Source organism: Piliocolobus tephrosceles, chromosome 10 (genome assembly GCF_002776525.5).
Source record: "Piliocolobus tephrosceles isolate RC106 chromosome 10, ASM277652v3, whole genome shotgun sequence".
NCBI lineage: Eukaryota > Metazoa > Chordata > Mammalia > Primates > Cercopithecidae > Piliocolobus > Piliocolobus tephrosceles.
In genome coordinates this window covers 11,355,289-11,370,344 of record NC_045443.1, presented here as the reverse complement: position 1 = coordinate 11,370,344, position 15,056 = coordinate 11,355,289, and the positions used below count along the sequence as shown (strand labels likewise).

Sequence of the window (15,056 nt, the reverse complement as noted above, 5' to 3'; positions counted from 1 at the left end):
ATTAGGGTGATACAGCATATTCTCACAGATACCATTGTAATTAGAGTTTTTGCTGAATAAAGGAGAATAGAGCATTATGGTACTAAGATATCCAATTTAAAATTTAAAACGTTTCTTTTTTTTATTTTGAGACAAGGTCTCACTCTGTTGTCCAGGCTGGAGTGCATAAGCGCAATCTTGGCTTAGTGCAACCTCTGCCACATGGGCTGAAGTGATTCTCTCAACTCAGCCTCCAGAGTAGCTAGGACAACAGGTGTGCACAACCACTCCCTGCTAAATTTTTCTAGTTTTGGTAGAGACGGGTTTTTTCCTTGTTGTCCAGGCTGATCTTGAACTCCCGTGCTCAGGCAATCCACCTGCCTCAGCCTCCCAAAATGCTGGGAATACAGTTATGAGCCACCACACCTAGCCCAAATCTTTTCTTAAATTAATTAAAAAAAAAAAAGATAAACAAGAACTGTAAATCCACCTACTTAATGCTAATATGAATTTGAAACATCAAAATTTGAATATTTATGATTGCTAGACACCTTTTTTCTTACTTCCAATTTAATTATTTATAATTCACATTTCAAAGTGTCAGAAAGTCATGAATTTCCAATAAATTATAGTAAGATAGATATTAAACATATAGACCTATTATCCCAAAATGTGTCTCTAAATGAAATATGTATATTCATATTGTTAGCATTCTAATTTCACAATACTATTCATGTGTACACCTGTGTGTTGGGTTAAATATTTTATTACTATAATTTTTTTTGGTTCTGCATTAGAGAAAAAAATCATAGAAAGGCAAATTTGTTAAGATATAAAACGTATTTAGCATGATCTTTGAGTATGTTTGTGCATATGTAATGCTACTTTGACTGCTATAGTAAAATAATACAGATTTCGTCACCATACTTAAGAATGTAAAAAAGCTTTTACAAGAACTCAGCTTGCTAATGATGCTTTTAAAAGATGAAATAAAGTTGATATGCTGTATATTACATACAGTATTTGTCTATGTTCATATTGAAAACTGCACAAAAGAAAACCAAAATAGAATCCTAGTTGTTGGATATCACTTTTGCTATGAATTTTTAAAGTGTAATAAAATAAAAAAGCAAATAAATCATTGAAGATACATTGGTTTTACTTTATTCTTGATGAAATACCATGTGAGGGTATTTGCCTAGGCCTGATGCTGAGAATCATAGAAGAATCATGATGCCATGAGGAAGAATAATAGTGTTCTCTCATCACCCTGAACTCCAGTACTTAGAAACAAGACTGAAATCACATTTATCAAAAAGCATTCTTCCTTTCACCTGCCATCATCATTATCATCATTATGTATATCCACATCTATCTCATTAAATGATTTATTTTTGAAATATTTAAGCACATAATTTGGAAAATAAGTAATTTTAAAAAGATCATAATTGTTGGAAAGTTACAGGAGTAAACAGCAAAGTTTAAGTCAAGCTCAATACATTTAGATTTAGAAATTAAGTGTAGTTTATTTTACAATACATTGCTTAAGCAAATAATTATTTATGGTTGAGCTTAAAGTAATCCCCTTTTCACTATGATCACGATAGAAATAATTTAGATTTTAGTGTAGCTAAAACTCCCTAATAAGAAAGACAAAGCAAATAACACATTTTATGAGCAAGCTTTTCTTTTCTAAAGAGCGAGTTTTAGGACCAAATTGTCAAACAGAGGTAAGACCTCAGATCTTCTGTCACACTTGAGTGAGTGATGATGGAGTTCGAAGGTTATAGTTCTATAACCAAAACTATATTCAAGGATATGGATTAAATGGTGGAATTCCACAGAAGCACCAGATTCAGTTTTGTTTCAATGGGACTAAAAGTCCTTTGATCTTTGATAAACTCGTAAGTACTCTTTTACGATTTGATCTTTTAAAGATGTTATAAATGAAGAAGACTTGATTCCTGCTAATAAAAACAGAGTAAAATTTAAATCATGGAATAGAATGGTGGAGCTGAGGTTGAGATACTATATTTTACTAATTGTATGACATTTGAGATCCAGTGCTGCTCACTGAATTTCCCTGTGAGGAGAGTTTGTGGTGATGACCCAACAATAGACAAGCTACTATCCAAAAAAAGCTATCACAGCAAATCAATTTCCAGTTTCTTCCAAGTTGCAGGAGAAGGCCTAGACCATGATTTTAATCTCTTCTGTGACCTAAGTATTACAAAAAGAAGAAAATCACTACCATTTTCATTTCAGGTATACTAAAAATTTATAACAACTCCTTTTTTAAGAACTTCGCGTTAGGAATACATTGTTTAGTTTCTCCATTAAAAAATGATTTATAGAAGGAAAACTAAAGTTCATTTCTACCCCTAAAACAATAAGATAAAAATGGATAATCAACATTGAGAATCCAATAGACAGAGATAACAACCAGTTAAACATAAGAAGAAAGAATTAGTGAATTGGAAGATAACTACCCAGAATGAAGCATAAAGAGACCAAGGGATACAAAATATAAGGCTAGAGGGTCAGAGACATTGAAGCTACAATCAGAACAACTAACATACTTCTGGAGTTCTGGAAGATTAGAAGAGAGAAAATGGGGCAGAAGAAATGTGGATGTTTTTCCAAAAGTGATAAAATGTATCAGTTCATATATTTTTAGAAACCATCAAACTTCAGACAAGATAACTAGAATCAAATTAACATAAAATGATAGGACATCAAAGACCAATAGAAAACCTGAAAAGTAACTAGAGGAAAAGATACATTAAAGGGAATAGCAGTCTAAATGACAGCCTGATTTTCAACAGACAAAAATGAAGCTAGAGTTCAGTGGAATCATGTCTTCAGTGTATTTCAAAAGTAGTATACACCTTGATAAACAGAAACTTAAAATGATAAATATTCAGATAAAAGAAAAATTATTATTATTTTTGTTGGTAGAGTAAGAGTCTCACCCTGTTGTCCAGGCTGGAGTTCAGTGGTAGGATCATGGCGTACTGCAGTCTGGAACTCCTGGGCTCAAACCATCCTCCCACTTCAGCCTTGTGAGTAGCTTCACTATGCCTGGCTAAGATTTTCATTTGTTGTAGAGGGAGTTTTGCTGTGTTGCACAGACTGGTATTGAAATCCTGGGTGCTCCTGCTCCAGCCTTAGAAAATGTTGAGATTATGTGTGTGAGCCACCCTGCCTGGCCAATAAAGGTACTTACTGAAAATATTCAGTTGAATATTCAAGAAGGAAAATAAATTAATGAAAGTGGTAAATATGTGCATAATTGTAAATGAATGTTTACTGTATAAAATAATAATGTCTTGTTTAGGTAATTATATAATTGATAAGACATATGCAAATGGCAAAAAATAGACTGGAGGTACAGGTGACAGGAGTAAATTTAGTTAAAGTAGTTTTTGAACTTTTCTATGTCTATGAGGAGACTTTGAACAATGACCCTGTAATTCTATCCAAAAGCATATATACAAAGAAATTGAATCAATGATATATGAAAGAATGCTGTAGTAGAATTATTAATAACTATTCAAAAAAGAAGCTGGCCAAATATATATTAAGGATGGATGAATCATTACAGTGTATCCATACAATGGAACAATATAGAGAAGTGAAAAAAAATCACATGTACTTGCAACTATGTGACTAAATTTGAGAAACATAATGTTGAGTCCAAGAAGCCACAAACAAGAAAAACATGTAGGATTTCATCTACACACAGTGCAAAGCAGGCCAGACCAAGCTATACAGTTTAGGGTTGCATACCTAGGTGGTAAAGTATGAAGAAAATCAAGGAAATAATCATTATAAATTATGGATATTGCTTATCTCAGGAGGTGTGAAGAAGGTTTTAGTTGCTTGGAAAGTGGCATGGAGGTGGACCTAGGCTGTTTTCAGTGTTCCTTGTCTTGTTCTGCATCATGGTTACTTGAGTGTTTATGATACACTGCGGTATTTCCCATTTTTGTTTTGGTTCATTTCTAAGTGTGCATTATAATTTTAATATAAAAATTTTTAATTAAGAGAAATCTCTCATAGAAATTATCATTACTCACCTCATATATACTGAGGGGAAAATAACACTACTTGTATACATTCTTATACAACTCTAAGAGAGTTGAAGTGAGAACTTTCTTATTTAGTTGCAACGTGAGGAAATTTGAGACAGTGTTATCTGCCACCCCCAGAATTTTCCAAAGGATTTCTTCTAGCCGTAGTTTTCTACCTCACAGGAACAAATATTTGCCATTCCCCATCTATTTTTTCTTTTGGCTCCTGAATTCCTGATACAACAAGGTTGTATGTATTTCCCATACTCTTATTTAGCAGAGTTCTTTTATCAGTTATGTTTCTCTGCAAGAGAAACCCTCCAAAACTACATTAGACATTTATATATCGCATGTTTTGTATTTCATTTTTCTAAATGGGTTTGGTGGATGACTGTGGTGATTTGAGATGGGCCAGATTCTGCATCTTGGAGGTCCTTAGAGTTTGACCAATTTAGTCTGGATCAGGTGGGGACAATCTGCCTTCATTAGTTTCTGAGTCTCCTCTGGGAACAGTGTACTAGCCAGGCGATATTCTGATTGTAAATGGAAAGAGGAAGAATCCCCAGCATGGAAGCCATCTCAAATCTCTATGCAAAGTGTAGTAATTTTCTGTTCATGAAAGTAAGTAAATGATTGAACTCCAAGTTCAGGGGAAGGCAGTCTTTCTGTGATGGGAGGATGCTGCAAGATTATATATGAAAGGGTCTGGTAGTCAGGAATACTTATAAAATTGCTGAGTATTTTAATTAAATAATAAATATTTAAACATTAGGCTTCAGAGAAACTTTACCAAAGACCTAAGAATTAGAGATATGTTTGATAAATAAATATTATTCATGGGCTAAAAACCCTGAGTGGGAAAATAAGACTAATTTCAGCTGGATAACCTCTTGGAAACTCATTTTTTATTTTGGAAATTATGAGAAAATAATTCATTCCATTCATAGGTGGTGTGCACATGTGTTGTTTGTATGTGTATTTATGAGCTTGTGGATAATGAAGTCACACAAAAGTATTAACAGCAACCAGATCTTATGGAGTACTGGCCTGCCTGTGGTTCTCAAGTAAATCTTAGAGGCTTTTGCTAAAAGAAGGTTGGATTCTGTGCATTTAAACCTGGCGTTTAGAAAAGACTGTATAGGTGATGATCTTAGTTATGACCAAGCTCCCTTTAAGAATTTAGACATTTACTATATGATCTCTATATTGGGTTATAAAACTTCCCTAACAACCAAAGTCACTAAAGACAAATAATGGAGAGGTCACACAAGGAAAAATTGCAAACACTGAAAGTTAATATGTCCTTGTTTGCATACCAGCAAATGAGAATTCAGGTTTCATGTCAACTTCAGTATGAATAATTCCAGCCTATAACGAGAACAGACAGTGAGTGAATGAGTTAATTTGAGTTGTTTTGAAAAGAAGAATGTTTTCCATAAAGAGAGCATTGAACTCATCCATTAGCATGCTATGGTGATTTCTGGCTTTACACTGGTCACGACAATTAAAAGTAAAAAGAGCAGCACAGCAGATACACAAATCAGGTGCGTATAGAATTTAAGGTCAGGATATTCAAGCAATCACAACCTGTGATGTTACACCAGCATTTTAAAAATTTCTTTCTGTCTGTTCAGACATGATAACTTTTCTGTCTATCACTTTTTCCATTCTAATAATGGTTATATTTTTTATTGGAAATTTTGCTAATGGCTTCATAGCATTGGTAAATTCCATTGAGTGGGTCAAGAGACAAAAGATCTCCTTTGCTGACCAAATTCTCACTGCTCTGGCTGTCTCCAGAGTTGGTTTTCTCTGGGTATTATTACTACATTGGTGTGCAACTGAGTTTAATCTAGCTTTTTATAGTGAAGAAGTAAGAATCACTACTTATAATGTCTGGGTAGTAACCAACCATTTCAGCAACTGGCTTGCTACTAGCCTCAGCATGTTTTATTTGCTCAAGATTGCCACTTTCTCCAACCTGATTTTTCTTCACTTAAAGAGGAAAGTTAAGAGTGTCATTCTGGTGACACTGTTGGGGCCTTTGCTATTTTTGGTTTGTCATCTTTTTGTGATGAACATGAATCAGATTGTGTGGAGAAAAGAATATGAAGGAAACTTTACTTGGAGGATCAAATTGAGGAGTGCAATGTACCTTTCAAATGTGACTGTAGGCATGCTAGCAAACCTTATACCCTTCACTCTGACCGTGATATCTTTTCTGCTGTTAATCTTTTCTCTGTGTAAACATCTCAAGAAGATGCAGGTCCATGGCAAAGGATCTCAAGATCCCAGCACCAAGGTCCACATAAAAGCTTTGCAAACTGTGACCTCCTTTCTCCTGTTATGTGCCATTTACTTTCTGTCCATGATCCTATCAGTTTGGAATTTTAAGCTGGAAAGGAAACCTGTCTTCATGTTCTACCAAGCTATCATATTCAGCTATCCTTCAACCCACCCATTCATCCTGATTTGGGGAAACAAGAAGCTAAAGCAGATTTTTCTTTCAGTTTTGTGGAATGTGAGGTACTGGGTGAAAGGACAGAAGCCTTCATCTCCATAGATTCACAAGAGAGGCATTGTGTGTCTTCTAGCAGAAAACAAACTGGTGGTGTATGAAACATTTTCTATTTCTTACTGGGTTTTCTGTAATGTATGTGTATGAATAATTTCCAAATGTATACCTAGAAAAGTCTTTTACCTAATGTTAGTCTAGGAAAGTATATATGTGTGTGTGTGCATATTTATGTGTGTATGAAAAACTGAAGAACATTGACAATAACATGCTTTTTATTGTTTTTTCAAAAGAACTGCCAAATTACAGAAAGTACGACAAAAATTCCTCAGAATTATGAAGCCGTGTTTATTTTATGCATGTAGTTTTTATTTCATTTGAAGAATTTATGTCTATTTATAATTATTAAGAACTGACAGCTTATCTTGGGAAAAATATTGCTCTGTTTATTGTTATTTGAACCACACAAATATACCACAGTGTGCTTAGAATTCATTGTTTGAACCTGTAACTTTTTGGATACTAATGTCATTCAATTCTATCTCAATAATGAGGATGTATCTTCGGGGTTTTATTCCATTATGAATTCCTATTTTATGTTTAGTAAAAAGCAAACAGAATTGTTGTTAGAAAACAATGCACACAATAAAATGTGAGTGACAAGCATATGTAGAGTAAATTTCATCTATGTCTACCATAAACAGTACTGAGAAATATTAGATTTCATACAAGTATGTGAATAGCTTAGGAAAAAAAGTCTTCTATAGGAGGGATGAAAAATCATGATCATGATCTTGATTGCTATTATCAGCTTTCATATGCAGTTAGAAAAGTCATTTCTTCCAGCTTTTGAATTAAAGAAAAGCTTTTTGTGAAATTGAGCTCTGATGTAAATTATTTTAGTATTTTTTCTAAGGCACTTCTAAGCCCCTGAATTGCTAGTGATATCCTCATCTTACATTTATCAAATTCCTTCTAAACTTCAGATAAGACAACTGCAATCTTCTCTTTTCTAAAAAAAACTATCAATGTGAAAATAGTATAGAAATTATGGAAAATAATTCAGTGAAACTTTTTGTAAGTGTTAAAATAGCATCTATGAAATCTATGTATTAATTATAGGATGTGCCTTTACATTGTAAGTTTGTTGTCAGTGATGAAATGGAGGTGTGTTGACAATTCGCTAACAGGAAGCTGTGTTATAAGAAGGAAATGTGCAGTCTCGTTCACAGCTAAATTCTATATGACTGTATTAATTCTTGGTATTATAATATTTTAACGATGTTTTTTAAACCTTAAGATAAATCATCGCCACACCTGATTTATGTATTTTTTAAAATCGCGCATCCTCCTCAGAACAATGTAAGAGCCAAAAAAGAAGAAATTGTTTCTGTCTTGCTTTCTGTTGACTCCCAGTGCCTAAAACCCAGCACAAAGAATAGGTGGTCAAAAATGATATTTTAATGAGCAAATAAATGCGTGGATAAGTTGATGTGGTAAACCAAAGAAAATATCACAATATCAGCAGTTGCATGAATTCCCCTGTTCTGGTCTCAGGTTGAGGTTGCATGCTTATTCAGCAAAATGATTCCTCAGAGGAAAAGTTTGGCTATTCCACAATTTTAGGAGAAATATCACAATAATATAGTCTTGATGCAGCTGTATCAGGTGTCTGAATTGGAGACAAGGTAGAACATCAAAATTAGATGGCACCTATTACAATATTTTTAAAAAGCATATAAAGTACTTTGGTCTATTTGCATATGTATTTTTTCTATTGTGAATTATATATTTGTATTATGATATTTTATAGTTGATTGTCATATAAAAATGGCATTTCCTTTCTAAAAATTGAGTTAGTAACCAGCTACTTTACTAAAATGTTTTTAACGTAATACCTGATATTAAAGTGATGACATTTATTTGGAAGGCAAGTTCAAGACAAAAATGGCAAGGACATGTGGAAACTGAGACAGGAACAAACGTGAAACAATGTGTGGTGATGTCTGGTGTGACTCTGCTGGCAGCCACTTCACAGTGAGGTGAGAGAGACAGCATGGTGGTCATTAGATGCGTGCACTTGGCTCCAAGCACTTTTCCAGAAGGGTTACAAGGAGAAACCACAGCCAGCATTAGTCCATGGAAGAGAAAGAGGTGGGAGAATGTATCTGTTCAGCTGTCATTAGTCTTGTATTTCCCATTGACCGTGGTATCCCTGAGGCAGAACCACCTTCTCTGTTGTTCTGTCTTATATCACCCAGTCCCTTGGTGGAGGTTATGAAAGTCAGACCTCATGCCCACAGTGTGGTGATTCATTCAAGTTCCAAATGGAAGGATGATCTGGAGCAGGCAAGGTGCTGGTCTGGGGAATAGGAGATAGTGAAGGGAATCTAAGAAAGCACACGTCTGTGTCCAGTGCAGTCCGATCCTTTTGCCACTCAGATGTGCTCATGCCCTCCAGTCATGGCTGGCTTTAGGAGCACATGACTTGCAGAGTTGCACAGAGTTTTGTGCCTAGAGGGGCTTGTGCTTAGATGAACTCTATGCTTGGATTAATGTTCTGCATTTGCTGTTTTGTTTGTCAGACAGAGGATACTCTTCCACTGAAGAGGGAATGGTTTTGCACTAATTCCACAGGGATTTGCTCTCCCCTCTCCTACAGGCTTATCAGAGACGTGCACAGAGTCCTATAATGTCCGCTATGCATGCCTCTAGCAGCTTTGAATTCTGCTGGATCATCTGGCACAGTGGCCAGAGCAGCTTGGACCAGAGTCTGTATCTGCTGTAGAGCCCTCTTTTGTTCTGGCTTCCACCTGAGACCAGTAGCCTTTGGAAACTTTGTTAATGAGTCAGCGCAATATTCTCAAATGTGGAATATGCTGGCTTCAGAATCCCAATAGGCTCCCAAAACATTGTGCCCCTTTTGTAGGGATAGGAAATACATGGAGAGAGCAACATGCCTTTTTCTTTAAAAAAGATTGTTTCAACATGTGGACTAGGGACGCTGAAAACCTTAAAACATCTCCTATGTTTGTGTCTCTGAATCTTCTCGAATTTCTCTCTTTCCTTCTGGTATTTTACTTCTGCTCAATGTTATAGTATTTTACTATATTTAAGAAACTTGCCACTTCCTGATTATTGTATCAACTAATATATTATTATTATTGCTATTATTTTGAGACAGGGTCACATTCTGTCCCCAAGGCTGGAGTGCAGTGACAGGATCACAGCTCATTGCAGCCTCAGTCTTCTGGGCTCAAGTGATTCTCCTGCTTTGGCATTCCTAGAGTTGGGACTATAGGGGCACAACACCATGCCTGACTATTTCTTGTATTTTTTGTTGGGCTGGGATGTCACCATGTTACCCAGGCTGGTCTCAAACTCCTGGGCTCAGGTGATCTGCCTGTGTCAGCCTCCTAAATTGTTGAGATTACAGTTATGTGCCACAGGGCCTGGTCTGTTATATTATTCATACGTTAAATTAACACAATGTTTTAAAGAAATGTATATTAAACTGAGAACAGAAGTGACATAGCCCTGACATAAAACAGGGAAGCAGTGCTATTGTTCTTACAAGGCAAACTTTTTTGATTTTCCCTCATAATGGGTGTAGATGAAGAAAACATTCACCAAATCATGAGTCCTGTAAGAAGTGCCAGAAGCTCTGCTCTGCTCCGTGAGGACAGCACATCCTGGAAAGCATTTGTGAGTGCTGATTTAAGTTTATCGTAATCTGCATTCATTCTATAACCCATCTTGTTTGGTAGAGGCCAGATTACTTAACTGAATAGGAATTTAAAGAGACTACCATCCCCTGTAACTTTCAAGTGTTTTGTCATGGCAGTGACCAATTCCATTCCTTATCGAATGTGGGTATTATATTTTATGCATTGTGTTGACAGTAGAGAATTTCAGAGGCTTCCCCTTCGTCCTGCTGTAATAATGTCCCTTACTCTATAGTTCAGGAAGAATGTGACAGTTCTGCCAGCTGCCATATATATCCATTTCAATTACACATTTAGGAAGAGTTATTATTACAAACTGATTAGATGCACCTTGGGATGGACATGAGCCGAATGAAGCTCTAGGTAGCATCTGACCTTCAAAACTCCCACTGCAGGCTGGATGTGATGGCTCATGCCTGTAGTCCTAGTACTTTAGGAGGCCAAGGTGGGAGGATCCCTTGAGAGCAGGAATTCCCTGTGCAGCATATGGAAACTCCATCACTATAAAAAATTTAAAAATTAGCAGGCATGGTGGTGCATGTCTATAGTTCCAAATACTTGAGAAGCTGAGGCAGGAGGATTGCTTGAGCCCAGGTGTTCAAGGCTGCAGTGGGCTATGATCCTGCCACTGTACTCCAGTTTGGGTAGCAAAGGGCAACTCTGTCTCAGAAGAAGAAAATAAATAAATAAATAAGTGTAAATTCTCACTGATACATTAAATATCAAGAAAAACAGGATCAAATCAATAATTAACAATCTTGATTCCTGCCTATGGCAAACAGGTAAAATTGAAAGTAGTTACACAAATAGTATATTAACTCCAAGGAAAACTAACCAAAGAAAGTTTTATTATCATCTCCTTTTTGTTGTTGTTGTTATTTTGAGATGGAGTCTCACTCTTTCTCTCAAGCTAGAGTGCAGTGGTGTGATCTTGACTAACTATACCCTCTGCCTTCTCGTTTCAAACGATTCTTTTGCTGCAGCCACCAAGTAGCTGGGATTATAGGTGGGTGCCACCACACCTGGCTGATACTTGTATTTTTAGTGGAGACAGGCAGGTTTCACCATGTTGGCCATGCTAGTCTCGAAATCCTGACCTCAGCTGATCCACCTGCCTCGGCGTCCCAAAGTGCTTGGATTACAGGCATGAGCCACCGTGCCTGTTTTTTATAAGTGATTATACTGATTCAAGGATTAGTAGGAAAATGGAGTCTCAGATCATAGCTATACCAAGGAGGGAATCTGGTTTCCTGTTCAGGCAGTCAGACTCCAAGATCCCCTCTTAGAAACCATTATACTATAAACACTGAAAAGAAATAAAATCCAGGATGGGAGACTGATTTTAACATCTATTCATTGTAAACCATTAAGTAATCAAAAATAAATTAAATAGAGAAAAATAAAACTGAATATTCATACATAGGGAAGTGTAGTCTCTTCTATGGAAAACAGGTTTTTTTAAGTGCTCAAGGAATAGTTATAAAATTGTTGAATATTTTAATTAAATAATTAATATTTAAGTATTAGGCTCAAGAGAATAACTTAGAGGCCTAACTATGAGAGGTTAAGATTGATAAACATTGAAAATGGGCTGAAAACGGCCGGGCGCGGTGGCTCAAGCCTGTAATCCCAGCACTTTGGGAGGCCGAGACGGGTGGATCACGAGGTCAGGAGATCGAGACCATCCTGGTCTACACGGTGAAACCCCGTCTCTACTAAAAAATACAAAAAACTAACCGGGCGAGATGGCAGGCGCCTGTAGTCCCAGCTACTCGGGAGGCTGAGGCAGGAGAATGGCGTAAACCCGGGAGGCGGAGCTTGCAGTGAGCCGAGATCGCGCCACTGCACTCCAGCCTGGGCGACAGAGCTAGACTCCGTCTCAAAAAAAAAAAAAAAAAAAAAAAAGAAAAGAAAATGGGCTGAAAAGCCCAAGTAAGAAAATGAATTTTTCATTTTACAAATTACAGGACAGTAATTTTTCCAAGCCATGAGAGGTGTGTGTGTGTGTGAATGTGTGTGTGTTAATGAGCGCATTAACAATGAGTTATCCAATTATTATTAGTCAGCAGCAACTAGATTTTAAGGAATATTGGCCTTCCTGGGTTTCCCAAAAACACCTTGGATGCTTTTTGTAGGAAAAGTTGGGATTCACTCTCCATAAATCTGGCATTGAAAAAATGGATCAACAGTGGTCATGATTCTAGTTTTGACCAAGCTACATATAACAGTGTAGGAATCCAGTGCATGATTTATGTATTAGTTTGGAAAATTTCCCAAACAATTGACATTACTGAATGCAAATTATGAAAAGATTAAACAAGGAAAAAATTGCAAAATGATGAGTAAGTGTATGACTTGATTTGCATGCTGGCAAATGAGAATTCAGCTTTCACATCAACATCAGTATGAAAAATTTTATCTTATAACAAGGACATAGTATTTGAGTAGGAGTTAATTTGAGCTGCTTTTGAAATTATCATGTTTTCCATTAAGGCAGCCTTGAACTCATTCAATAGCATGCCCTGGTACTTTCCTGCTTGACATTAGTCAGAGAATTTAAAAGGAACAAGAACATTACTGCGCAATTAGAAATCAGGTGCACATAGAGTTTAAGGTCAGGACCTTAAAGGGAATCTTGTCCATTGATATTAGGCCTGCCTTAACAAACTTGGACATGGTATGTTTACTACTACTCATTTTTTTTCCATAGCAGTAATGGTCGAATTCATATTTTCCCATGGGTACCTTCTTTAGGCTTATAGACTATTTTGATATTTCAACATATTATTTTCTTTGAATCCTTTTAAGGAGTTGTTAAGCAATGCTGAAATTTACCTTACGGTGTGCTGTTAACTAACCATATTTCTCAAAGTCATTTGACATAATGTTTAGTTAAAGGAAATATATCTAGTATAATTACACTTGTTCCTTTCAAAAGAATATTTTAAAATTTAAGAAAAAATATTAGAAAAACTAATAAAGGAGTATGAATGAATATGTAAAATACATAACTCATTATTAATAAATGTGCATGAAATCATGGTCATAAAAAGAGTAACAATTTTAAAATTAAGGATCCATTCTCAATTATAATAGAAAAAGGCTTATAAAATGTTAGGTTTAATGATATTTTATATAACTATAAAAGTGTAAAATGTAGTCTGATGTTACTTATTTTGGAAACATATGTAGTAATGGGAATTTTCATACATTATAGTTGTAGTATTGTAATCCTAGAATTGTAAATCAGTGTAATTACTTTGAGTTTGGCATTATCTGATTAAGATGGTGGATCACATCTGAATATCCAGTATTGCACTCTTACCAGAATACATATACACACACATGCATATCACTGAGTTCTAATAGCTAAAGTTTAGAAGTCCATCGGTGACAAAATGGATAAATGAATTACAGCATACTTGTACAATAGAATACTATACAGCAATCAAAATGAATCAAGTAGAGAGACATTTGCAAAGAATATTAATAGAAAGGAAAATGAACAAACTTGAACTACATAGATATGAGATATTAAGATGGAAAAAAGATTCAGTATAATTCCATTTATATAAAGTTTACAAAGATATATTTTTAATGAATTGCAATTTATTTCATCGTTGTCAAAGTTCTAAAGTGAAGCATGAGTGATTATCATAACAATTGGGACAATAGGGATGGAGGAAACAAAAGAGAAATGATATCAACAGGAAGCATATATGGGGAGTGTCTGGATTGCTGGCGAATTCTACTTCATGACCAAGATGTGGTAACATGATTCTTAATGCTATAATTTTTTTCTTTGCTGTACATCTAGGCTTTATTACTTTATATATATGTTATGTTTGACAGTAATGAAAATACTTAAAAAGCAGAAACATATAATAAATGAATGAATATAAAATAGGCTGAAGAAACATATTCCTATAGACACCATGATAATTAGAATTTTTGCTGAATAAAGAAGCATAGAGCATTATGACAGTAATAAATTCAAGGTAAAATTTTAAACTTTAATTTAAAAAAGGAAAAGATAAGAAGGAAGTCTACCTCCACATTCTTAATGTTATTCTTACTTTGAAACATTAGATTTTGCACATCTGTATTTTACTAGATACCTTTTTTCTTATTTTCAGTTTAAATATTTATGATAACAACGTTTCAAAGTGGCAGAGATTAGTGAATTTCCAATGTATTTTATTAGTATAGATATTAAATATAAAGGACAATTTTCTAAATTTATCCCTAAATGAAGTAATTATACACATATTTTTACCATTCAAATATTATAATACCATGCATGTGTACACATGTATAAGGAAAAATATTTTGATGCTACAAATTTTTTGAATATTAGAAATAATTAGTAGAAAGATAATTTTGTTAAGGCATAAAACGTATGTTGTGTAACTACTCTGACTGCTATAATAAAATCACCCAGATTTTGTGACAGTAGCTGAGAATGTAAATAAGCAGTAGAGAGAATTTCACTTGTTAATGATGCTATTAAAAGATGAAATGAAGCTTATTCACTCTCTAATTGCACAGAGTATTTGTGTAAGTTCATATGAAAGTGGAACAAAGTTAAACAGCCAAAAAAAAAAAAAAAAAGTATTATTTGCTGGAGGTCACTCTTACTGTAATTTTTAGAATGTGGTAAAAGAAAAAATAATAGCAAGAACAACTTTGGAAATATGTTGGTTTTATGTTATTTCTGATGAAATACAATGTGAAGATATTTGTCTAGGCCTGATGCTGAGAATA

The 15,056-nt window shown here is 35.0% G+C and overlaps 1 protein-coding gene across 1 annotated transcript; it reads left to right on the top strand.

The window, feature by feature from the left end:
- Positions 1–5,688: 5,688 nt before the first annotated feature.
- On the top strand, positions 5,689–6,809 carry LOC111552063 (taste receptor type 2 member 46). Its single transcript, XM_023226154.2, has one exon. The coding sequence runs from the start codon at positions 5,689–5,691 to the stop codon at positions 6,613–6,615; it is 927 nt and encodes a 308-aa protein (XP_023081922.2). The 3' UTR covers positions 6,616–6,809.
- The last annotated feature ends 8,247 nt before the right edge of the window (positions 6,810–15,056 follow it).

Bases quoted from the DNA above. Each gene is read 5' to 3' on its own strand.
- LOC111552063 (XM_023226154.2), top strand. From the start codon at position 5,689: ATGATAACTTTTCTGTCTATCACTTTTTCCATTCTAATAATGGTTATA.